This window comes from Paralichthys olivaceus, chromosome 9 (genome assembly GCF_024713975.1).
Source record: "Paralichthys olivaceus isolate ysfri-2021 chromosome 9, ASM2471397v2, whole genome shotgun sequence".
NCBI lineage: Eukaryota > Metazoa > Chordata > Actinopteri > Pleuronectiformes > Paralichthyidae > Paralichthys > Paralichthys olivaceus.
In genome coordinates, this window is record NC_091101.1 from 10,831,369 (window position 1) to 10,858,916 (window position 27,548).

The window sequence follows — 27,548 nt, forward strand, 5'->3', positions numbered from 1 at the left end:
CTAACTTTCTTCAACTAAGCCTCAATTCAGTGGGCCACTAGTAAATTAATCACCTTTATATTAACAATATAATTGTCTATACATTCAATATGTACAATATGTATATGTGTTTTGTTTTGCACATATCTCCAAATTTCTCACGTGCTATCATTGATGCCATTTAAAGAGGCAGGAGATTAGACTCAGTAATATCTGTAAATACTACGAGAAGCAATTTACAACTTACCCGTGCACTCTGGCCAGCAAAATGCTGGTCATCCTCTGTCTGCACGCTGGTCCTGCTGCGAATTTCAGACTCTGCAGCCTCAAAGTCAGAGTCGTCCAACTCTTCTGGGGTCTGTAATGGCACAACAGAGAGGGGGAACGTAGCAAAGGAAGGGTACAGGAGGGGAGACAGATCAAAAGAGCCAAAAGTACAGAGCGGGGAGGGGCAAAAAGAGAAAAGGGAAGAAAAGGGAAAATTGGTCAATGAAAAAGCAGTAAGCTATGAGTAAGGAGCATAAAATAATACTGGCATACTATAGCCTTTTGAGCAGTACTAAATTTGCCAGCCTGCTTATTATCAATGAGAAATGCCTTGGCACTACAAGCCACAGCAGTATCAGATAAATGTCTTCTTCCCCATAGTACCCCATGGTACTAGAAACTGCAACGTCTAAATGTATTCGCAAATCAAGTGTAACGTGCTGCCTGTGCATTTTGAGAGGGAATATGTAGGTACGGGCTGGTATGAAACACATTGGGAGCAAAACGCCTCAGAGTTCCATCTGTTGCTGCTCTCTGTAGAAAAAGGGGGGTGAGGCATGAGTGGCGTTCTTCTAGAGTGTTGCTACTTCATCTCCAATTCTTCACCTCTTCCCTAATGTTGAATGCAAAACAAGCCACAAGCAACTAATTCCCAATAAATATTAATATTAAAAAGAATTTCCATCTCAACAGGTCATGCTTCAGGGAAAATACTACACTGACTGGAGAGAAAATGTATTTTGTTGTGATATGGGCACAGGATAGATGATGTGGACAGATAACGGTGCATTATCACACCTCTGCCGTTACTTGTGCTTATCAAGCTGTCTCAATACGTCTATTCTGTAATGGATTTGGAACCCTCACATCTAAAAATAGCTGAAGGTCTCTGAACAACCTTACACTCCTTTATGGAATGTAGAGATGCTCTTGTTCTTAAGGGAATGGGGGTACGGTTTCAGAAAGCTACAAAGCTGTAGTGACTCATAGGCATCTCTTTCAACTCAGACAACGCTGTTCAGTGGGGCAGAGATATCACCTGCTGTGGCCTGTGCAACAGATAACCTGTGAACGTGGGAGGGTCTGAAATGATAGTTAATGGTGAGCACCAAATGGGAAATTGCTGTAGAGAAGCAGCAGCAGTTGTGCTGTTTAATAAAAGAAGTGTTCAAGAGGTAGATAATGCCACAGTAAATGAAATCTAAATACTTTTTTCATACTTAGGCAAAGTATATGAATTGATATATTTAATTTTCACACTCCAGTGTGACAGTGGGATTTGAAATACCCAGTTTCACCTGAATTAACCTGGACTCTGTGTATCAACCAATAATGACTTAAGATCAGATACCAGTACATTTAAAAAATAATTCATACAAGATATTTTAACAGCTGTATGGATGTTGATTTATTGTTGTATGGCCTGGGTTAGTTTAAACCCTTTCAAATGCTTTATGAGGTCGTTAGTGTTCTAATCGAAAACACTAGTGCCACCACTCGAAAACTGAAGTCTTGGAAATTGCACGTGTCACTGTTTTACTTGTGTGAATATTGCTGACATTTCAGCTAGCTCCGGCTAACGCTACACTGCTGGAAATCACATCTCTGCTGTTAAAAAAGCAGTGCTTGCCAGTGGCAGTACAGTACAGCTTCTGTTGTGCAGCAGTGAAGAAGAAGTGATTTCTGCTTTATCCAGTTTAAACAAATGCACATTAAAGATACGCTATGGGACCACTGAAGGATTTGCGTTCTCGCTGATGCCCGACCAAACATATCCGGGGCATTTACAATTCTGGTATTAGAACATGTCTAATTAACACAAAGTGCAACACAAAACCAGCGGGTAGCTGTGCAATAATTTAAAAAAACAACAGCATAGCTTAAATCACAGTTTCATGATACTGCTGGAAAATCTTATCTAGCTTTTCTGTCTGCTGATGTACATGGACAGGGTAAAATCGCCCACTGTGTTTCTTACTTTGACATTCTGCTCATTACCTCTGTGAGAAGAGCCCTTTTTTTTAGGACACAGCCGTGAGAAACACCTTGTGCTGTAACGTACTTCACAAACCACAAGATAACGACAGCTGTCCCCTGTATCTTCCTGTCAGCAACTTGCTGACTTTGAGACAGTTCAATGTCTGGGAGGCATTTTCTGTGATGTGACTGTGGGTGAGGAGAGGGTCCTGTCCACCAACATAGACTGTGTGTGCACCACTTAGAGAGGTTAAAGACTTGTCTATCTTAAGTAGCCCGAGCCACACACTTGTCTGTTCTGATTTCATAGTAGGTCACTGTGCAGTGCGAGCAATTGAGGGTTTATAGAAAGATGACTGGAGAGTGTGTTCCTGTGCGGTTGTGCGGACTTGCCCTGTAGAGAAGTCATATCATGGAGTTCTTCAGCTGATTTGCAATATTTGATATCTCTTTGGACTCATAGCTAAACACTCCCAGCTTGTTCATCCAAACAAAGCATTATTGTTTTTGATCCATTAGTCTGATCTCATCACAAACAACAACAATTGACATTAAGCATTGAGAGATTGCTGTGTACATGCTGCTGGAAATTCAATAACCATTTGCCGCTAAATGATCAGCTAAATAATCCCCTTAAAACCTGTAATGATTACCTCTCACATCTGACCGAAAATTTTGTGAAACTGGATAATTTTTCATTTTAGATAATGGATGAAGTCTGAGTTGAACCTTGTTGTTATCTCTTGCTCTCACTTAATGGCCAACTGAATCTGACAAATTAATTATAGATAAGCAAGATTTTTCATAAATCCTCAGGTTTCTTTTAACACATATGCACACCTACACACACACCCACCCATGTAGTTCAGCCCGCCCCACGGGTCCAGTGTTTTCAGCTTAATCATTCTGGATAACAAGAGCGGAGCTGGGGCAGATGGATATTGAATGTAGTTCTCAGTCCGACTAAAAAATGCTAATTAAAACCTCCATCTTAAATCAATTGCTTATTATAATGCAAATACTGCATAATGGTCTCTCTCTCATTTGGTTTTTGTCCATGTCTGTGCAGCATTATTAATGAGAGCCCAGGCACAGTTTTGGAGCACTACTGTCAACACAAAATGTGCTGTCAAGACTAACGATTCAAATGGAAAAGAAGTGCTGAAAATAATGGAAGATGGCATAATACAACCAACCAGCACATTGTAACTCATCGCAGTAAATAGATAATTAGGTACTGTTAGACATGAGGAGCAGTTTAGACAAATCAACTTACTGACTAGTTCAACTATACCATCTTAAGAACTATCAATTTTTCGCTACAGTGGGTTTTGTTGTCAGTCACTTGCATAACGCTTCAGTGGTACCCATCCACCATCTGTCTCAGTTATACTTCTACTCAAGCAAAGGCCATTAACCCACAGACAACTAAGACAGTTAGACTAGATTGCAAGTCTGGTCAATTAGGTCGGCTCTTGCCTGAGACAAGTTAATCATTGGCTTCTAGGGCTGCACGCATATACAGTTTCTCACATACCATTAACAACAGCATCTGGTGCTCCAAGACCAAGAGCCATATTATATATTCACACACACATTAAACTACTATAACCAGGCACTGTTACAATGTTGTGACCTCTGTTGAAGCGCTTCAAATGAAACCACATCAAAATGAAAGCTGCCCATGAATATGAATGTTTATTTTTACACAGAGTTTGTGTGTTCTTTTAGGGCGTTGCAGCTTCTTAATGTGATCAAAAGGAAACCTTGCTATACATGCAAAAACATCCAGAAATAAAAGAGCATTATTTACCCAACACATTTATAACTCATTCCATAGGGACGAAAAAGTAGATAATGCAAATGCAAATGGTTGGGGAGGAGCAGATGACATCATTGAAGATAAATACTGATTATCACACTGCGATGATCTCAAGAGTCAAGTGTGAAAAGTGAAAAAATAAATAAATAAATACTGTGCAACTTACTCGGATCATGAGGACAGCCTTGCGGATGTCGCGAATGCCATCATATACCAGACGGGATGCGTCAATGAACTCGTTCTCACCCACAGGTTGTGAAGGATTTGAACTCAAAGCCTCCACCGCAGACTCCACTTGCTCGGTGAACCGTGGCATGACTGAAGGAGGTTGAGATGAAGGGTTGGAAGAAGAATGGAGTAACAAAAGAGAAAAAAAAAAACAACTGAAAATCCACTCCATAAACACACAGGAAAGGTACAGAAGTAAAGAATGCAGTAATATACCTTGAGCGAAGCACGGCATGTGTCACATAAACATTTGAAATAAAACTTGAAGATAGACAGAATGTTGCATAGACCTACTGACAACTACATTACTTTCATACAGTTAAAACAGAGCCAATAGGTTTGTGCAAGCATTGGCAATAAAGTGAGAATTTACATCTCTTCCATGTTGACAAATGGAAATTTGTTCTATTGATCTATTGATCACCTTATATGGTTGCAGTACAAATATGGGAAATGCTGAAGGAAATAGATCCCATTTTCCAATAAAGGTTTCACAAAGCTGTCCCAGAGGACATGAATTTTAACAACAGCTCCCGAGGCCTTTCCAGCAGCACATCTGCAGTAATAGTATTCCTGATTCAGAATTAAAATTTAGATTCAGAATTCAACTGGGCCTTCGTGGGAGAGGAATGGATGTAAGGATGCAGATATGGAGGCAGAGAACAGCAGAAGAAGAAGAGGGACACAGGGGACCAGGGATTGTGCTCACAGGTTGTTAATAACCTGCAGGCCTGTGAGAGAAATTTCAAATAGGTGCTGGTGTTTCAGACCCTTTGAACCTTTCACTGTTTTCACTGTATTTTATTCCGTTACATAATGAAGACAAGATTGCAGTTTTCATTCTGTTGTGAAATATATCCATGTTTTTGATTTGTCCATGTTTTATGCATTTTGCAACTAAAGTCATACATGGATATCCAGTCACATACACGACATTCCCTGTTCATTTTCATCAATGATGAATGAAAGGAACACATACCTGCAAGTTTCCATAAAACTTGATTCACACTAATACTTCTACTTACTGTACATTTGTTACACATGCATGTCAGATCAGAAATTCTATAATGAAAAAGTGACTGCTGAGTTTTAAGCCGAATCCCATCACTTTACTGTTGACATGGGGTGAAAGAATCTGACAAGTCTCACTGCAGTCTGTGTGTCCAGATATCGTCACCTCTCTTGAGTTGAGGCTAAAATACAACTTGCACTTCAACAACTACAACTGAACAGTGCCTGCTGTGCAGATGAATGGTGTCAGTTGAGTCAGACCTGGTTGGATCTCAAAGTATAGCGATAATAATAATATAACTGAACAGTCAACTTCACAGACAAAAAATACACTTTTCTATGCCAAGTCAGTGCATATATGAATTTTCTTTTGGCAATTTAATGTCACTAACATTCAAACTCGAAGTAACAATAAAGATTGAACTAGCCTTTTAAGAAAATACTTTTATCTGGGTGTGGCTTAGGCTGTGACAAAAAACACTTCAGCAGGCTGGGATAGATGTGTTCAGATAATTTAAAGGAGACATATTCAGCTTCATAGTTTTAATTTGGGTTATTTCTTTAAAAGATTAACATGCTCTCATGTTCAGAAAACATCACTTTCTTCATACTGCCCAATCCTCTGATTGGCCAGCTGGCCCAGTGTTCTGGCATTGGTCAACTGCTTTACAAGAGGGCATGCCAGAATAGCTGTGGCTGATACAGACACAAAAACCTATTAAATACACTGAAGAAATGAAAAAGCGGGTCCCCTTTAGGAGATGCTGTATTCATAATAAGCGAATAAGTACCAAAACATTCAAGGCTGGATACCAGTTTCACTGATTAAGACCATGGAAGGAAGGAAGATAAGAAATTGTGAGGAATGTTTAACCCTGTTTTTGTCACACTGGGCCAAAACATGGCATCACTGCAGGAAACATTGTATCCTGGTTTTATGTGTGTAATCCACCGATATGGACACATCCACTATTGAAAAGCAAGTTAGGTTGTACCTTTTTAATGACCTGAATAGGCTTAGTCAAATGATTTAAAAACATGTAAATGCACAGTCTGTTTTGCAGAAGCACATTTCCAGTTAGATTATAATATATGTGTATAATACCTGTGTCAGTGAGGAGCTTGGTTGCTTCCAACACTTTCTCTGTGTAGATTCCAGGTTCATAATTGTCCATTTCAGAAGTGACCACATGGACGACTCTTGCAGCTCGGCCTCGAATCGCCCCAGCAGTGCGATCCAACCCATCAACATCTTTCTCCTGCAGAGCGATGACACACTTATTCACATCCTCCAGGATGTGGTTCTCTGGGGACAAACGAACAATAATGCTATAAGTGTCATATATGTCTCATTAGTTGAACACTTTGCTCCAAACATTCCATCAGCCTGCCTTAACTTTCAATGTCATTGGTTCATCTACAGCACGCTTTAATCAAAACTGGATCATCTTGATGCGGGTAATAATGAGAAAATACATATATTAAGCAAATACTCTGCCTTCATTGTGTGTTTGCATAGGGCTGAAATTAAGAAGGTCACTGGGAAGCTTAAGTGTATAATGGAGAGGGCTGAAGACAAATTCTCAGACTGCTTATTAATGGGAGCCTGTAAAATGCAAATGTCCACTGTGTAAATTACAGTCTGTCCTTGGCTGGAGGTGAGAGAAGTCAGTCTGCTTAATGCTTAATGAGAACTCTTTAAGGGTATGCCTGACAAACCATTTGTGTGCTTTAACGCACGGGACAGGATGTCAATTTCAAACGTAGTTCTGCTGATGCTTCAGTGCTTTCCTCTGTGGAAACCAATCAGCCTTGGTATGTATGGCTCTCATCAGAAAAGACAAATAACACAGATCCTTTATCGCCATTTTACCTCCTCTTAAGAATGGTCTTAAAAGCTTTGTGCAAATCCATCTTAATTCTGTTCAAAAGTGCTGTCTACCAATAAACAGTGCCCCTCCTGTTTACACATCACTAATCCAAATCATCCCAACAGTACTCTTTTATTTGTCCATGTAGAAGAATACCACTTACCAGACACACAAAGGAAGTCGTCAATGGATGTTATGTCATCAACAGCATCAGTGAGGACGCAAACCTGCTTCTCCCACTGCTCCTTGAACAAATCCATATTGTCCTGGGCCACCTTACTGTTGGGCTTGGCAGCAAGGGCTAACGCTGCATTAATCACCTGTAATCACCCAATTACAGCCATTAAAGCTCCATTACAGCATAGCCCTGAGCCACAACATTTGCATAGGTTGATTGCACGAAGCCCCCCCACTCTACCGCCTCAATGTTGGGACTGAAGTATGAAGCCAATTCATTCCTGGGAGTGATTATAGACACAGGGTGTTTTGAAGGATTGATTGAAATAAAACTAATAGCTGCTTGTTTTGGGGGAAGAAACATCTGTGGGTATCAAAGCTCAGGATGAATGGGAGTCATTAGATGAGATTAAAAAGAGCAGTGGCAGCATATTGAAGGGAGCTGGCACAGCTCAAAGGTACAGATGAGGGACTGGTAGTTAGTGTGGTAAGAGGTATAAAAAGATGGACTCAATGATGGAGAAGACTTAAAGTACTAATGTTTTAATATTTTCCCCTTGCTCTTTCTGACTTGTCCACTTAAGATAATATAGTATGTATGAAAATGCAAATACTAACTACAGGTATTTCCACTATCTATGCAATTTCTACTACACTTAAAACTGGCAACAAAATCGGTTTTGGTTGATAGGATTGCAATCGATAGAGCTTGACCACATGAAAGTGGAGAAGAAAAAAAAGTAACCGAGATGCATTGTGAGCGGACTGTGATTGGTCAGGGACACACTGTGACACACTGAACACAAGTATAAATGCGATTAGGTTGTCAGTTCAAATACATAACTACATGGGGGCCAATAAAACAATGACACACGACTGGATCGAACCATTAGCCCATAAACACATAAAGTCATCAAGAGGCCGGAGGACGAGACCAATCGAAAAGCAAATGAAAAAAATACCATCATGGATGGCTACCATCCTCTGTTCTTTCTTTATTAGTTGTTTTTATGGATTGATGCAAATCAGCAAGCGTGATATGAGCTGGAGAAATCGATCAGATCTGAAATCTGATCTGCGCGGTGGACATTGGAGACATAATACCTGGTGTAAATGTAAACAGGTTAACATCATATCCAGATACATTGTGGATAAAAAAAAACTCATTTTAATGCCAGGTGTAAATTAAGTCTTTGAGTATCCAGTTCTGTGTCCATTTTTCCTTTCATTATTGTTCCAATTATTTATTTATGGAAAAGAAAACAACGCCAACTCAATGATTCGTGTTCAGTTTGACTGTGATTTTGACCTACCATTGATCATTCCATCAAAGTTTGTGCATGGCAGATGGAAATCTTTAGTTTTTTTAATCAGGTTATAAAATACTAAACTGCTTGTTTGTGTATTTTTATCAAAATAATGAAAAAACTGTGAGAGCAACTACATGCTGCAAAACACTTAAAACACTATTTCTATAAACTGCAGTTTCAACATTGACAATTCTCTTTCTAGTAAAAGACAACAAGGACAAATCAAAGAATTGTATTATCAATGAACTGAGTGAAAGTCAGGGGAAAAACTGCCTGGTACCTGTGGGCATAGAGTTTCCAGTTGAGATGCTGCCATGCGAACCAGTTTCACTCCCTCCTCATTGTTTGAGATGGAGCATGCCAGGTTGGCAACCTAAAAAGAAAAAAACACAATCTACTTTTAAAACACAGACAGAGACACTAACACAAATGTATTTTGAGAAAAGCAAATAGAGCAATACATAATTAAACTTAGATAACTTCATTATGGTAGCCTGGTTTAGAGATTCTTCTCAGAAATGGAGCAGCTCTGCAACACAACTAATCCCAGTGGAATACAAACACACGGCCAAGGATTAATTTATAGAGCTGCTAAAATGATACAATACGATGCCACCAAGGGGGGAGAAAAAGAACTAAGTGAGTAAAATGATAAAATATAGGTTTTGTATTTGTTTCCTCAAAAATAGTACATTTATTAAAATGCTAATGTATGTTTTAGCTGGAAACTCAAGGACAGGGTTGTTCTCAGCAACTAAATCACAAGGCTGCCAGATTGCCATTACACTCCTGGAATCAGAGAGGCAAATATTCCTGACACTTTCAAAAACCAACCAGCCGAGTGAGAGCTGGAGTGCTGAAGTAAGCAGGTCTTTGCTATGCAGCTGCCAACATTTATGGTTTGTGAGTATATTTTCTTGTATTGACCAACAAATCAAGCTCTCCAGCAATTATTTGTAAATGTTCTTGCATCTTGCAGAGTAACAGTATGTTTCTACTCATACTCCAAAATTTAGGTCACAGACGTTGAAGATTCCCATTGGTTGGTCGGGATGTGTTGGCAACAATTCTGAAACAGAATGCCTGGGTTATGAGGAACTGTGCCAGAGTGGGATTATCCAATAGACAGAAAATGTGCTGAAACATAATCAATTACAAAGGCAAAAACTAACTGCGGGTGGCTTTAGAACAAGAACAAGGAGTGAAAGGTTATTGTTACAACCTGGGTCTTATTTTTGTAGTTGCGGCAAACCGATTCCCAATTTAAATGCTGAGATCTGGGTCACGCAATAATGTAAGCAGTGATGATATCAAACATGTAAAAAAGCCCTAGTTTAACCATGGCATCTAACATTGAGTGCGACGGGACTGTTATGATTGTATATGATTTTAAGCTATATAAGTCAGATTGGACAAAGCAAAAGCAGGATGTTTTACTTAATCAGATTATGTTTACAATGGACAGCTTGGTTGTTAATTTTACTGCGCAGTCATTTTCTCTTCAAAGTGAAAAGGTCATGATTAGTCATTTTTTATTCAACCCATGTGATCATTTCATTGCTCATGTTTGCCCGATTTAACTCGACTGGGCTCGAGGGTCTTAAGAATTAAACAACTAAGTAAAAAGGAACGATTTAAGCATAGAAATGTGGGGTAAAATAACTGAAAATAGATACAGTGGGTAAAAAAATTGTCAAAGCTGGTGGTGGAATGAGTGTGAAAGATCCTCTCCACCTCAGTCTTTACAGGTCTACAAAACACATGTAGAGACCTCAGGGAGAACATTCAGCAACCCCAGAGGAGTGGTTATGAAAAGAAAAACGGGCCCTTTATTGATCGACCTGTGTTTTTACTTTCTTGATCTTTCACGTAACTTCTTATTCTCACCGTGACACCCTTGGGACTGAAGCCATTTCAGCATGAAGATACTATGGAGGTGACTGAGAAGACTTGTAAGTAAACACCCTTTAACTTGCTATGCTGTACCACACATTTTTTAAGTGTCAGGGAAGTCAGAGTTTAAGTCTGTGCAAACAATTACAAACAAATTGCAACAGTCCTTAATCTCAATTTCTTTCAATACATTTTTTTTGTATTATGCTACAAAGGTGTTGCCTCAACTTTGCCAATAATATTTCTTTCATACAGAGACAATGAATATGACAAATTACATGAAATGTTATCTAACGCAGATACACAATGGAAGGACCATCCCATAAACATTATGCTTATGACTTTAAAATGGGGTTGCTGTGTCATCTCTTTTACTGCAATTCTGTGCACACTGGCTTATTAGAAATGTGTGAAACAACATGATGTATGTTACGTAGATAGAAATGAATGAGACAGCAGTGGTTGTGATCAGAAGTATGTGCTCCTACTGTCTCATTATCCCAAAATTATGCATTATGAGCACATTTAATGAATAACACTACGTCTCACATATCATACTACATATCTGTGTTCTTCTGAATGAGAAGACTGTAAATACTTAGAGATGCAGTCAGAAAGCTTAGGGAAGTCTAGCCAGACCGGGGTAGGTACCAGATCGTAAATATTTCCCTGTGGTTGCCAGGGGAGGAGAGAGGATATGAGGAGAGGAGGGGAGAGGAGGAGAGTGTGTTTTGGAAGCTAAATATGCAATGTCATCATTGTACTAAATAGAATCAGAGGTAAAAATGTGTAGCTGTATTTCTTTTTTAGTAGCCGTCGGTAAAAAGGTTGGAGACTTGACAAAAGGTCAATCATGCTTAAAAACTGACAAGAACTCAGCCTATTTCATTTTCTTGTCTGATTTTTTACATAAAAATGAAAAGAAATAATGTCTTCTATTCTTTAGATGTAGGAGAAAAGCATTCAACCTGAACATCATGTTATTCATCATACATCAAATAAGCGTAAAGAAGAACATCGTAATATATTTAAATGTATTTCTGTATTTCTGTTTTTATGCTAAAAAATAAAAAATCCAGAGTAGGGTTCCACAACGTAAATTCTATCTTTCAACTGATTCCATTATTCCATAGGATCACTGGCAACTCTACATGTTGGCTTGACATTTTGCAAATCTCTGACTTGAGACTTTTTAATTCAAAACTCATCATCCGATCAGAACATCAACTTATTTAAATATCATAAACCAACCTCCTATCTTATGTCACTACCATCCCTCTGCCTGGTTACATTTGGCGCATGAAAAACTGGATATACTTTTTTAATTCCCACCGTTCTTAAGCTATCAATCTTCCGATTTCATCTTCTCATTAGGATGGACAAGATACTTCTTTTTAGTCATAAGGAGAGAATCGAAATGGATTTACAGTATCTGATGAGAACATTACAGATTGCAGTATAATCAGTCGCCTTTTGAGTTTTTCTCTGCTGTTGAAATCTCCACACAGCATCCTGAGCAGCCTGGTTAAGAAGATAGCCTTGAGGTAAAAACATCAGTCTGTTTTTTCCCCCTGCTCTTAAGATGATGAATTTCTCTGCTTATAAATGTTTATAAACATAGGAAAACCATTAAACCACTGGATTTCGCTACAAATGTCAATACCCATTTTTACGGCCACAGCTTGCTTTATGAAATGACTACAAAGAGCTCCAGTGGTGGCAATGTCTTGTCATGTCAAATAATCTTAACTTCCTTCGTTCTGAGAAGAGGAAAATGTTCTCATCAGACATTTACTTACTATTATTAAAATAATTGCACTTCACATAAAAGCATGTGAAGTGAACACCTCTTATTATTTATTGAGATAAACACAAGGTTTCGATAAAATGATGTTCTGACAAACAAGGCTAGAGAAGCTGCTTAAAGCCTGCCTGAATGGATGTGGGTCACTCATAATGTTGCTTTTAAATAAATGTGTGTGAGCTAATGGATCATTTGCCTTTGGGCAGCCTACAGTGGCACATCTCATGATGTCACACAGAGGTTGAGATCGGTGGCACTTTGCTGCTCGTACCTCTGAATTGAGGACATTACTTTTACTAACATATTTGCGGGATTATTTGATTAGAAACCAAACTATTACTTCTTACTCGGGACATTGCAACACCATTCATTTATATGTGTGGTGTTTGGCCGAGGGTCATTTCCAGAAGTTACTTGCAGTACTGTTCGATACCCACTTTGCAAAGTGCATTTAAAGGAAAATGTCAACCATTTTCATTCAGAGGTGAAAGCCACGAGTCCTACTGTGAATAACCTATTGCTCAGCTGAAGTTATTAATGTTAGACTGCTCCAAAGGAAGGTGAACAATTTTGAATCTCATATAAGACAATGCTCTATTATACTTAAATAAAGCTGGGAGTTAACTGAAAATTATAAAAAAAAATGTAACACTGGCTGCTCTTAAAAAGATTATAATTCTTAGCCACATTAATCCATTATAACATCCAACCTTTAAATATTTCATTGCAAACAATAAAAAATAGTCTGTAAGTAAATTGAACTACTGTATCACATACTCAACTGTATTTAGGTGCAATGTGTAACTGAATCCTCAGGATTTTAAAAGTTTTTGACAATTTACTGATAACATCATCACTACACACTTCTTATGCAGACACATGCTTCAATCTACGTCAGCAAGAATAAATGAGCACCTGGTTGCATCTGCACCTGCCATTACATTGTTTTTGAATGCGACAATGCTTCCTCTAGAATTCCTTGTAGAATAATTTAGCATATTTTTTTGGTGGTCGAACTTCGAATTCTTTGTAACACTTTTCTCCGTTTTCATTGTTGATATTAAATCAGTGTATTGATGACAGTTTGTTCGATTTGCTCCTTAAACAGGTGAAAACACTTTAAAGACCTTTCATCATCTCTACCTTTATCAACAGCGGACAGCACTGCCTCTCAAAGCTAATGCAGTGAAGTCCATTGTAAGATGCACTCGATCACATCCAACTGCATGTAGCAAATGGCAAAGTATTTACATTTAAAACCATTCATCTAAAACAGCCGTCAAAGTGTTAGAAGCAGGAGTAGTGACCGAGCATTAGGGAAGTTCATCAATGTCACGGTCTAATGCCACTCCTGACACTCCAGCCTTCAGGAGCTACTTGGGGGTCTACTCCCCAGTGTGGTCCCCTTTTCCCTTGGATGCATCAGCGGTTATCCCAGTCATTGCTCACGCTGCCCTGCTCTTGCAGGACTAACCGATCCAGCAACACTCATGGTAATTTGCCAATAGGAGAAAAGTCACTTTCAATATTTCAGCATGATGCTGTGACAAAGGCATTCGAGAGATTTAAAGGATCTCTAATTCGGTAAAATGATGATTTTATGAACATGTTGCCCATCTGAGCCAATACATCAGCTTTCGTATCGCTATGTGTAAAGAACTGAAGACAATATCTGTTGCTCCTGGTTAAGCCAGGAGTCCACACCACAGAAAGGGATAAGAAGCAGGATGTAGTAGTGCCTATTTAAGATATTTATCTTGATAAGTATCACTTTAGTGGACATGTGGACTTGGTCAGTAAAAAATCATACATCAATCTATTGAGGCAAGGACAACATTTTCCCAGAGGTAGCATTATCCTTGAGTTGTGGTAGTTGCACTCCTTCAGTTTTGCTTAAATATTTGATTTATTGTTATAAACACAAATTGAAATGTTGTTTGTCTGCTGTCTATAGCGTCACAGCATCGGATAAGAATCAGGATCGCCTTTAATTTACAAAAGAAATGCTGCTAGAAAGTATTATCTGTGTGTATTTGTGTGTGGTAAAGAGACAGACAAAGACAGTGAATATAGAAAATAATTTCAATGTTTAAGGCTTTGTTTTCATTAGGGAAAGAATATTTCAGATTGCTGTTTTCAGAGGCCTTGTAATCCTAGAGTTGTATCACAAGGGAATCTCTGAGAACAGAGCCACAAACATAGAAGCTGGATGAAGGCTGATGTTAACCATAAGCCAATTTAAAATGTCCATAACTAATGGAATGAAAAATGTGTTGCGTATTTGGGTCATATCACTATGGAAGAACTGTAAATTGGACGTTACCTCGATCAGCTTGTTGGCATGTTCGCGGAACACCTGTGCATATTCCTTGACTTCTTTCTCGTTGCCGTTCTTCGCAGCTTCAATCAGCACCAAAAGGGGAACATTAGTCTCCAAAAAAGAGTCTGAGACATGGTCCATTACAGCTTTACGCAGCTGTGAAGGGAAAAAAGGCAACGTTAAAATAATATATCCCCTTGTGTATATGCATTAACATCTTACAGTACAGCTTGTTTACCTGACTACATAGCATACATTCCCTCCATATACGAGATAGAGACATTGGCCTTAAAAGTGAATAGCTATACTATATTAGCTGAACAGCTAAGACATTTGTTGAGGTGAAAAATTATACGTGAGCAGTGGGCTGGGTTGACTGCTACATCACATGCTAAATAACATATATGTGTGTATATATATATATATTATGCATAAAATAAATCTGGAGAAGAAATATAAAAAGGAAACAAACCTGTCTGCGAAGGTCTCTGGTTTTCTTTGTCATCCTGTCAATGGCTGTGTTCAGAGCATCACTCCTGTCCTTCCTTCCAGCCTAAAGCAAGAATATGGAAAAGTAATTAGTGTGCAGTAATAAGGTACCGTGATAACTGTTTCCAACATATTTGTTGTGGACGCTTATATAAACTAGCATTTGGATGAGAAAAAGGATAACACTGAATTTAATCAATCTATGTCGGAGTCTGAAAAGACTTCTTAGGAGCTGAAGTGAATGAAGGCAAAAGGGAACAAATCTGTCTGAACTAAAGTCAGACAGTTTAGAGGAATGTTACAAGTAATTTATCTGAATGTTACAAGTTTTCTTTTCAGCCCCCTTGAATTTACTCTTACTCTTGCCTTCTCTCTTCTAACTAGTATAGTAGTTGGACAACTGAAAAATGTTGTAGAAATTATTTTGTATGTGTTTGCTGCCTGAAATGACAGCACTTTGCAGCATTTTCAAAAGCTCTGTTCTCCCTGTCAACTCTTCAACCTGAGACCAGTGCTTTCACAGATCTCCAGTTGCAGGACTGAAACACTTTTTGAGACTGATATCCAGAACAAAGATGCAGAATTAAGTATTTATTTGTCCATATCAGTGTGGACATGTGCGACCGGTAATACAAATGGAAAAAGGCTGTGACAACACCGGGCAACAACAATGTAACGCAAAAGTCAAAAGAACATTCTAATCTTGATTAGAACATCCCCATTGTCCTCATTTTTACTTTCTTCTCATATACAATTAGAAATGTGTGACGAGTAAGAGGTTCAAATTTTCTCCACATGGGTAAATGTGACATTATGTACAGTAACACTGCAACACCATAGGCAGTGGTCATACAGCTAAGCACTGCTCCCCGCTGAGAGCAGAGATGTTCCATCACATTCTGCCAACTGCTGAAGCATACATTGAAAATCTAAAACTTTCAGGAATGATGGAGAGATGCAGCATGTGAGAGACTGAGAGACAGACATTAGACTAAAATAAAATTAGAGCAAAATTAGATGAAAAATAAATGGTAATGGAGGAAAGGCAAAGAACCAGTTGGACTCTGGGCTGTTAATCCCCCTTATAAAGCTTAAATCAAGTGCGACATAACACATGGATGGTGGTGGCATTGACCTACCCCATCCCCCACTGCCCTTTGCCTATTGAAGGGCTGTGTACATAGTTAGGGGCTGGGGAGCTCCAACGGCACTAATCCCCCCTTTTTTTGCAGGCTGGGGTGGAATGCTGTGGTAGGGTTTAGTCTGCTCTACCCCTACTCTCTCAATCCTATTTCATTCATGCCTAGCCTATATTTTATTTCCACACCAGAGGGTTCTAAAGCACTTCTTCTTCAGGTGCTTATTATGGAGGCTGTTTCTCTGCGGCATCTTTTATGATACTCCAGTGAGTCTCTATCCATCTCCTTCAGGAAAGATTTAGGAACATCCCTTTTCTACAAAACCACTAGTCCGCTGGATTATGGAAAGATTCAAAAGAAATAGCTTCACGTGTCAAATGATCACTGAGCTCAATCATATTGCTTTTCAATATTTCATCAAGTTCACTTAATAGGATGTCCATTTGTATAATTTTTTTCTTGGAAAAAATGTTTTTTAAACAGCTTGAATTCCAAATGGAAATCTAGTACCCCTCTAAGTAAAAGGAATATCCATCATGCCCCCTGAGATTTAAGCATTTTTCCCCATGTTTTCCACTCTCACATTCTGCAGGGGAGTCCCAGTGGGAGATGTAGTCTACCACAATAACTGTGGAGAATGACAGCAGCATGCTAGTCAGCTGACCTGGAAAATCACAGCCAGATGTTTGTGTTGTCTTAAGAACTGAGAATTATGTGATAAGATTTATTAGGACATAAACATTTGGTAACAATAGTTTTCTGGCTCTCTACACAGTTCTGTGAATTTGTGACGCAAGTTAGCTTTTAATTATTCAAATTTCAATTATGAAAATAGAACATTTGTTTCAATTTTTGACTACAATGCACTGCCAAAGCACACAGAGTTAATTTCATTTCATTTCATTTAGTACAAGCTATTGCTTGAAACAGGTGAAACAGGTTGAAATAAATTAAGTAAAAGATGCTTGAGTGAGGAAAGGGATGACAGGGGGAAGAAAACAACAGTACTTGTCCTTAAGATGTTCTTTGGCATCTAGTCTTTGGCTACTTTAAATCTAGTTAATTGCAATTACCTTCACATCCATCTCCACTCCCATTAACTAATTAAGAGAAAGTCTTAGTGTTTTCAAAGACTGGACAAAATATATATCACATTCTAAATGGTGCTTTAAAATGGTGTTGGGATATGGTCTTCTTTTTACAAAACCACATACCAAATCCATTTGCTCAATATTGGGAAAGAAATATCATATTAACACCATTTCAGTTACTTTGATCTCACCTTGTGAATCACTCTGTCAAGTAAGAGTTCTGCTATTACATGACTGAAACCAATACATGTTGAAAGCCAGTCTCATTGAACTTCAGAGCAGCTGGCCATACATCACATGCCAGTGCTCAAAAATTAAAGCACTGCACTCAGGATATGTAAATTATGAATATAAGCCAGACAATCCATGTCAGCTCTGCTATAGCATACTCCTATGGTACTGCAGCAAACCTATTTTCAACCCTGTTCATGTTTATTTTGACTAAAGCCACTTGTTACAAATTCAATTTTGCATTGTTATGCTATTTCATTTATGTCCAGGGTATAGTTCCATACATAGCCCATGCAGTGCAACGTCAAGGCGACACACAGATTTACAGCTGTGGTTAATTTCAACAGCAAGCTGCTGCAACACCTTCAAGATATCAATATTCTGATGGTGACGAGCCAGTGGGAAGGGGGAGGGGGGTCAGGGAGGAGGGTTGGGGGAGGCAGTGGGAGGTGGGGTAAGACTGAGGTACACAAGCAGTGTGTATGAGGCAGAGAGCAAGTGACTGAGCAAGAGAGTGAGAGGGTGTTTGTGTGTGTGGGAGGGAGAAAGAGAGAGAGAAACAGTAGTGATGATCGACGCCAGGCTGCCACCACTCTGTAGCAGTGAGTGGCTGCAACAAAAAGCACAGAATAACATCCCTGACTCCCTGCTCTGGTGTTTTCTCTCTCCCTGCGTCTCAGCTAGCAGACGAGAGCTTCGCTCACAGCTCTGCAGAGGCTATGCCGAGATTGAGCCGGCGTCGGAAGCAGGATCTCTAGCTGCCATCAACAAGTTAGGGTTGGAAGAACACAGCCATGAAAGAGGAACACTTGATCTTCAATTAACCATTTAAGCTGACATCATTGCCGTGGAAGGGAAACAAAAGGGTAAAAAAAGAAAGAGGAAAAAAAAGGAGAAGGAGGGGGTCTGTTCACCGGAGTCGCTCTGGATGCAACTGATCAACTTAAAAAAAATATAAATATTTATTTCAAGGATTTGTGGGATGAAGAAAAAGATTCAACACTCTCTTTCAGCTTGGATTTTAACGGACTGAGAAAAATAACAGGAATAAGCATCATCTCGGGACATGGAATTTCAGATTTTGTTTCATTGGGGTGGGCTCAGAATTGCTTTATTTCCAAAGAGGCTGATTCCTTTTGTGCTTACTCAAAAGGGTTTTTTCCCTTTGGATTTTTTTTCCATCTGGTTGCTCCAAGAGTCTGCAGAAAAGGACAGTTGAATGCAGCCTCCGATGTGCACAAAAGAATGGGTAAGTTAGCCCCTTTATACGGCAGGTCGGGACATGAATAGGGAATACAAGTAAGAGAGGGAGGCTGAGGACTAAAAGCTCTTCAGCCCAGTCTATTTACTGCAATCCTTCATTTTTCCTTCTTCACTGAAGCACGACTTGTGAATGTATACTTTTTAAATACCATTATTATTTTATGGTGCAGTTCTTGAGTGATAACAAAACTCGATTAAAACCATACAAAAAAAAAAGGATGACAGCATATATGAGCTGCTCAAAAATGGGGAAAACATGGAAAAATGTATAAATGAATGATGTATGAAGCAGAAAAATGTATATTTATGTTAAATCACAGAGCAAAAATTATGAACTAAATAGATAAGATAAAATTAAAAATAAGGGGGTGGAAAGAAATGCAGCTCCTGTATGCATTTGCTAATTAAATGCCTCATTAAATGATATCTCTATTAAACCTAAGCTCAAAGATACCGTGGTTACACAGATTTGGAAAGTTGTCAATGTAAAATACCTAAACTAGTGCATGTGCAAACAAACGAGAGCACAATCGCCATCATGAATTAGTAATAAGTGCTCTGCAGAGATTAGCTTTCCCGCCCCATAGTTCATTTTCTTATCTTTGAACCCACCCAGGTTTCCATTCAAGGTGGCCATTGGTGGGACCTGCACCAGCGGCTCTGTGTCTGTGTGTGATCAGCATGCTCCTAGTGTGCCTGCTGCCTCCTGCATCGTGCACAACCTGCCCTCAAAAATGCCGCTGTGAGGACCTGCAGTTCTACTGCGACACCCAGGGGCTTCAGGCACCCCCAGATGGTGTGGACAAGGGGGCCCTGGGGTTGTCACTACGTCACAACAGCATCACTGAGCTCAGCCCTGATCAGTTCTATGGATTCGGCCAACTCACCTGGCTCCACCTTGACCACAACCAGATTACCACTGTACAAGAGGATGCCTTTCAAGGTCTCTACAAGCTAAAGGACCTAAATCTGAGCTCCAATCGTATCACCAAGTTGCCCAACACAACCTTCATCCACCTCATCAACCTCCAGATACTGGACCTATCCTTCAATCAGATGACTGCATTGGAACCAGAACTATTTCATGGACTAAGGAAGCTCCAGATACTCCACCTTCGTTCCAATTTACTTCGCACCACACCTGTTCGAGCATTCTGGGACTGCCGCAGCCTGGAATATCTGGGCCTGAGCAGCAACCGTCTAAGGAGTCTGGCACGGAATGGATTTGCTGGGCTCATTAAGCTTAAAGAGCTCCACTTGGAGCACAATCAGCTGACCAAGATCAACTTGGCCCATTTCCCTCGCCTTGTTGCTCTGCAGTTTCTATATCTGCAATGGAATAAAATCAGCAACCTAACATGTGGCATGGAGTGGACCTGGACCACTTTAGAGAAGCTCGACCTCACAGGAAATGAAATTCGTGTCCTCACACCTGATGTGTTTCAAACGCTGCCAAATTTAAAGATTTTGCTTCTGGATAACAACAAACTAAGCAGTCTGGACCCCCAAGTCATGGATATGTGGCAGTCTCTGGGGACAGTTGGGCTGTCTAGCAACCTGTGGGAATGTACCAAAAGGATTTGCTCTCTTGCCACTTGGCTAAGCACCTTTAAGGGAAGGTGGGAACATTCCATTCTCTGCCATAGTCCTGAATATGCCCAAGGTGAGGAGATACTTGATGCTGTCTATGGATTCCAGCTTTGTCAGAATTTTTCAGCGCCAGTTGTTCAGACAATCAGTACAACCACAGACGCTACTACAGCTACAGATATCACAAGCTCCTTGTTTGGAATTATGCAGCCGACCCCCACGCAGGACTATGCAGAGGATTTTGGGAGCTTTACCACAGTCACTACCACGACAACCACAACACAAACACCACGTACTGCTCAAGCAACTACTGCTGCATCGGAGGAGGCAGCAGTAACGGATGACTCCTCGGCAATGGACAACACTGTTATGACTCAAAGGGTTATATTTGGAACTGTGGCCCTTCTATTTTCATTCTTTTTCATCATTTTTGTTGTGTATATCTCACGGAAGTGCTGCCCTCCCACCCTGCGCCGGATACGCCACTGTTCGGCCATACAGAACCGCAGACAGATGAGGACCCAGCAGCGGCAGCCTATGGCAGATCTAGCAACACAGGTACCCTATAATGAATATGAGCCCAGCCATGAAGAAGGGGCACTCGTGATCATCAATGGCTATGGGCAGTGCAAGTGTCAGCAACTGCCTTACAAAGAGTGTGAAGTATGAACTCTTATTTATTCCTAGAGCATATGGTTTTCCATTTGACCATTTCAGATGATACAGGGTTTGCTTTTTTGCTTTTTTTCCAATTTATGTAAAAAGCATAATTTCTACCAGTGAGATTTGAGAATATGTGAGAAATATTGAATGCCACAATGACAGAAGTGGGACGTGACAGCTTAGGGATGAGGTAGGGATAGTCACAAATTTATTTTTCTATGAATGCAAGGTTGTTCATATCAGGCAGGGGGCAATCATTTTAAAGAAAATTGTAAACTGTGAGATTCGTCTCCACATTGTCTCTAGATTCTGCAGCACAGAGAGAATACTATATAACATAGCCAAATGGCCCACTGCATACAGAATACATTAAGTTGAGAAATGTGATTTACATCTTTTACAAAGTAAATATTGAAATCATGATTCTAAATGCACCACAGACACTGTAAGCTAATCACTGAAGCAAATTAATTGGATCAGTTATTATATATATTTGGTTTTACAAAACAAAATATTGTTTTGGGGAGAAGCATGACACATTAAAGGCTACTACGACCAAATTCACATTCTGAATTATTAATGAAAAAATAATGATATTATGATATTATTATTATTATAATTATAATTATGTTATAAATAAAAATAAATCCTCTCCGGAGAGAATCATATTCAGCGTACAGAAATTATATTACTTTTGAAAAATCAGACATGAGCCTATTAAGGAAGTCTATAACTTTCCATCAAACCAAAAGGCTCTCAGTGTTTCCTATTTACAGAATTTATTTGGGCACCCCACCCCAAAAAACAGCTTTCCTTAGCCAAAAGGGGATTTTCGGGGGAAAGTTGGGTTTCTTCCAAATATCTTGTGTGCAAATGCAACTAAAAGTGTATACTGATTGAAAACACTGCCGGAATGGTGAATTTATGTTCAATTATATAAATTGGAAAAATGAACTCTTTAATCAGATGTTAGCTTGTAAATGTAATGCTGTTTTGCAGCTGACTCTTAGGTTGTTGAATGTTGGAGCACCCACACAAAGGGGCCAACTGCGACAAATAAATTCTTAACCTGTGGGAAACACTAAGCATTGTTTGTGGTTAATATCCGATACACTACACTGCTTTGCAAAGCACATGGATGTCTTCCTGACCTTGGACATCAAGAACCAAACTATTAGACCTTTAAATGTACCATAACATGAATTCTCGAGCACCCAAATGCCATACACACTGTGACCATAACCATTCCAACAGCTTCACCTAGTAAGTACAGTTTACTGATTTGCTATTATATACCAGGATCAATATACAGACCAGCTAGCGTGAGATGAGGGTGTAGCAAGTGAAAGAATAATGAACAGCGTAAATACCAGATAGGAGAGAATATTTCACTCTGAAAATTAAACCTTTCCCAGTCACCCAGGATCTTAACTGCTTACACTCTAATCAGGACTGGCAGGCTCAAGATTGAACCAATTAAGGCAAGGCAAAAAGGATCTAATATTCTGTCACCCACACCAGTGATCCAGCAACATTTGGCTTGTTCAGCCACTCAAAAGTAGTTCCACAAGAATCATCCTCCACACCACACCAAACATCACAGAACCTTTTATTTTAAGACATTGCTCTTGTTAGGGACACTGAGCTGTCATTTAGAGTTTTAAAAATGTGGTTAGGGTGAATAATAAATTTGAGAGCAGGTCCTTGGTTGGCAGTCACAAGTGTCAAGTTAAACTGTGGTTAATACCCTGAAAGCAAATGGAGATCCAGTAATAAGCAAACAGCAAGCCTGGGTCAGGACACATTTGTATGCAGCAGGGAGAGGATGTGCATTAGCATCAGACTAAAGCTGCTGCCGCAGCTCCGCACTTCTTTGTGTTCAGTTTGGTGGTGGGGGCAGGGTGAAAGAGAGGAATTAAGAGGAATTGATGGGACGATGGAGAGGGGCAACTATGGGGTAATGTCGTAGTTTATCAAAACCGTTGAGCATTTCTCTGGCCAAGTAAGGGTAGTAGAAAATGGAGTGACGATTACTGACTGATTGCACCTTGGGCTTGAAATGTAAACTGATCCTATAGCAGCAGCAGTTTCATTACTGGTGAACTGATGAGCTGTATTGAGCATTTGTATAGTGAAAAACATTTCACTCTGAAAATCAGGATATGGCATTTTCTAGACAGTTAAATGTGTGACTATGTTTAACAAAGTCAGCCATTTAGACAGCAAGAAGAATTTCCCTACGGGAAATAATAAAGTATTTCTGATTCTGATAGCATGTTGAAATGAGATAACTGGTTTTGAGCAAATAGGTTATAGTTTGTTGGCTGGTGCCCCTAGAGGTAGCCAGGGGGTAGCATTTGTGGGGAGCCTGCAAAATTTGGATTTTAACTTCTAAATTAATGTTTGTGTCCGTGTTTCTCCGCATATGCTCAAAAATGCATACAACTTTGACGAAAGTGTGTAAACCAAAACTTGTTACACTTCACATGAAAAACATACACTGATCATACTGATTTCCAAAGCCTCGCAACTCCACCATAATTAATTTTCTTCCAGCTTTTCTTCCAGCACTGCTTTTACTGTTGCCCTTCTAATCTGTCTTGCATGTTCAAAAGTCGAAATTGAGTTAAATATTCCTAATGCCATTCAGCAAACATTATGGGGGGGACCTCATTTTTGATATCACCAAGAATGGGGATGTATGTGGAATTCCTATAAAGGTTTTGTCAATCATTTGAAATTTCACTGACTACAGTTGTACTGAGTGACTGATAATCCACAGAATTTGTAGAAATATGCATCCCTTTGCACTCTGGGTCTTTGTAAACTGTTTTTGTTTCCTCTTGTCATCCTCTAGCCCTGGTCCCCATCCTGCCTAAAAAAAAAAAAACAAAAAAAAAAAAGAAAAACCAAGTGAACCAATCCCCCTCTCTCTTACCCAAGATCTTTGTGCAAAATGAATGCTTTTCTCTTCCCATTTTCCTTTTGTATTGTAAAATGTACAATTTCATATCTGTATAGTGGAAAAGATGTGCCAAACTGAAAAAAAAAAACATTTTCCCCTCAAAACATATATTTTTTAAATAAAATCGTTATAATTTAGACTGTTTGCTAAATGATGGATGCCCACAACATGGTTTGGTCTTTCAATTTTTTGTTAAATGTATAAACCCCACGCTCTTGAAAAAAGCCTTCCAGAAATAAACAACCCTTGATGAAGGTGAAATGCAAGAGTATATTGTGAAAATTCATATGTATCAAACATAACGTGTTCCAGCAGTGTATGTCAGCACAATTATTAAATCATCTCGTTTACAAATTGATGTGATAAAAATATGAAGCTTAAACAGAAAGCAGCAACTACAAATTATTTTCATCATTTACTTTCTCGATTGTTATTCAATTAGTTGGTTAATTATTTGGTCACTAAAGTGTCAGATGATGGTCACAAACTGCAGAACCTGCTGCTTGGTTTCCAAGAAGTCAAGGTAATTTCTAAACTGCTATACTAAACTGCTATATACTGAACAGCAATCGGAAACTCAGAGCTTTTGAACATGTGATATCAAAAACAGAGAAAAGTGGTAAATTTTCATACTTGAGTAAAGGAAAGTACCATATAACATTTTTACTTGATGAATTACTATATTTAATGACACCACTACCTCAATAGCAAAGTTTTTCACACAATGAAAAACGATATTTTATAAATTGTCACAGGCATCAACTTTCGGATAAAATTAAAGATTAGAAATTTGGTAGTTAATGCTCCATGCTAAACCTTTCTTATGTTGTCAGAAAAAAAAAGACGGTGATAACAAGACTTGTAATTCCTCACTTGTATAAAATATGAGCTACATGTCAAAGTGTTGAATAATCGTAATAGTGATATTTTAGATAATTTGACATTGATTCTGGTCAATTATTTTTTTAGCTGACTCATTAAGATAAAAAATAACCCAAAGCAGATACAACATTGAATAAGTGTTGTTTTGTAAGAAGGCTTTTCAAAATGGAGGTTAGGGTTGGGTGTATGTCTATAGAATTGGCATTGAATTGTAGAATTCACAGAATTGTAGTGAAATGTAATGGGGTGAAATTCTGATCACGATGGTGAGTGTTCTTGGTGTTGTGTGTGTTCTTAACACACTGACAGCAATGTTCAACAGTCTCACCAACAAAAAGTACCACATCAATGTTTATTTACACAATCAATACAAAGACATGATTAGACGTGTCTCTCATATCGAATCATGAATGGCATGTTAAAGGGAGAGTTAATAAATAAAGCCCTATGAGACAAATTGTTATTTTGTGAATATGGGCTATAAAAATACAATTTGATTGATTGTTCACTGAAAATGAAAATTCACTCATTATCTTCTCAACACTAGGTGAGTATCCTCAGCACAAACATAATTTGCTCAAAAGAAAGAATAGGACTTTAATTCAAAGACTTTAGGTTGACATGTTGTTCAATATGTATATTTTATCGAAAGGCAACGTATTTATGTAAAGCGGTTTAGAGTGTAAACATTGTGAAGAATATAGGCTGACCTGGCATTCCAGCTCTAAGAAGCACTTCAATTTTACCTGCTCTTTTTTGATGAGGCCTTCAGAAAGCACATAATTAACCTACAGAGTGTACCCAGGCGGGGGAGGCACTAAACTGATGAGTCTGACTGTGGGGCCTCGGTAGTCTGGAGGGTTCAAGGACTCAGAGCTCATGTATGCTTCAGGTCTTCATTATGAAACCTCCAATAAATCTAGAAAATGCTTGGGACGGACATATTGATCTGGACTCTCATCAGCAAATACACCCCTAATGTATTTATTGCTTAACACATTTAAACCCATTCCTCAACGACATGATTGGGGGATTCAAGCAAAAACGATGGAGGAATGAGCAACACAAAGGTCAGACTCTGTTTCTATCTGCAAAATGCTGAGCCCATTTGCTGATCTTTTTTGAGGATATGGAAACATTAGCTACAAGCTAAAGCAGAAGTTAAGCTAACACAGTCAGAGTATAAATATGTGAAAGCAATAAATAATGAGCCACTTGTAGAACAGCATCATTGCTATCTCCTATACAGAATAGTACTGCATCTTAAATTGGATAATTTGGTCAGTGCAGTCACAGTGAGCATTTGCACGCACCAAAAATAATGACAAAAAATGTTGCCCACCAAAAATATTTACCAGTTGCTTTGAACTGAAGTAAAATTAACATTTTACATTCTTGCGTGTGCCTCATCTCATATGACAGTGAAATTAGGTTGCCATGGGCTCCAACAATGTCTTTCTTCCTCAATTGCCATTTACAAAAATAAAATATCCAGTAGTGACCCATCCCCTTCCTCTTCATAGTCAAGACAGCGACCATTGAGGATGAAAAGCGTTTTTTCATTTTACACTCCAACAATAAAAACAACAGGAAATCCATACAGCAAGTCTGCCATTGCTGCTTTCTCTTCCCAAGAGTCAGTGTTGTGTCAAATTATGACACATCATTTAATACAACACACTGTTGAAATCATGTTCTCTAAGTAACAATACTGACAGCTCCACCTCAAACCTTGTTTTCTGTGCAGAGTGGACGACAACAAATATCAATAAATTAACTGAAATACCACCCCTTATGACATATTACAAACAAACTGATTACAAACTGGAAACACTATGTCATTCTGCCTGCACTGCTATTGTATGTCTGGTAAAATGACAATACAGTCTGCTTTTATTTGATAGTAAGGCTTCAACAAGACATCGTTGCTGTCAATTATGCAATTACGCTTATTTCCAGGAAAGGTCGCGATGCAGGCTACCAAGGTTTTGATAATAGATGGATTGATAATGATAAAAAATATTAAAGTTTTTCACTCAACTTAAAGTAAAGGTATTCACATTATCCATTGTCATTTAATATCTTGTTGCCAAGGTCAGTGGCATGTCTTAGGATGGGACTTGCTACAGTAGAGAAAGACTGACTGAGTAAGTTAAAACATGCCTGGATGTGGTTTGCCTTCAAGTGAGACACATTCATCACAGCTCAATTCACTGCAATTCAGTAAGTTTATGGGTAACCTCTAACTAATGTAATGCTCTGACACAACACTGGAAAACAGAAGATTCTAATTTTGGTTTCCTTCACATTTTTAACAAGGAATCCAACTGGCTGGAGGACATTTCCATCCAACTTATCAAGGTAAGAAACACAGTCAAAGGGTTGAATAATGTTCAGGATGGCAATATTTTGTTGATTTTATTTGATTTGTTTGTGATAAATGTAGTGTTACAAAATGAACACTTTATGTACCTCTATTTTAAGTGACTTGAATCCAAATTTTTTATAACAACACTAGAAAACAACTACTCTCTGACTATGCAGTTCCCCACAGTTCTATGGAGCTTTATTAAGAG

At 38.9% G+C, this 27,548-nt stretch overlaps 2 protein-coding genes across 3 annotated transcripts in view; one reads left to right on the forward strand and one right to left on the reverse strand.

Moving 5' to 3' along the window:
• Nucleotides 1–27,548, reverse strand: part of ctnna1 (catenin (cadherin-associated protein), alpha 1) — a 71,243-nt gene that overhangs the window by 22,255 nt on the left and 21,440 nt on the right. For both annotated transcript variants that reach the window (XM_069531356.1, XM_069531355.1), the window contains exons 8-14: nt 15,132–15,212; nt 14,663–14,815; nt 8,923–9,015; nt 7,319–7,475; nt 6,390–6,590; nt 4,212–4,363; nt 227–337 (exon numbers count right to left, since the gene is read on the reverse strand). In XM_069531356.1, coding sequence (XP_069387457.1) covers nt 227–337; nt 4,212–4,363; nt 6,390–6,590; nt 7,319–7,475; nt 8,923–9,015; nt 14,663–14,815; nt 15,132–15,212 — 948 coding nt within the window. The remainder of the gene's footprint in view (nt 1–226; nt 338–4,211; nt 4,364–6,389; nt 6,591–7,318; nt 7,476–8,922; nt 9,016–14,662; nt 14,816–15,131; nt 15,213–27,548) is intronic.
• On the forward strand, nt 18,109–24,354 carry lrrtm2 (leucine rich repeat transmembrane neuronal 2). Its single transcript, XM_020081683.2, has 2 exons — nt 18,109–18,858; nt 19,489–24,354. The coding sequence occupies exons 1-2, from the start codon at nt 18,855–18,857 to the stop codon at nt 21,129–21,131; spliced, it is 1,647 nt and encodes a 548-aa protein (XP_019937242.1). The 5' UTR covers nt 18,109–18,854; the 3' UTR covers nt 21,132–24,354.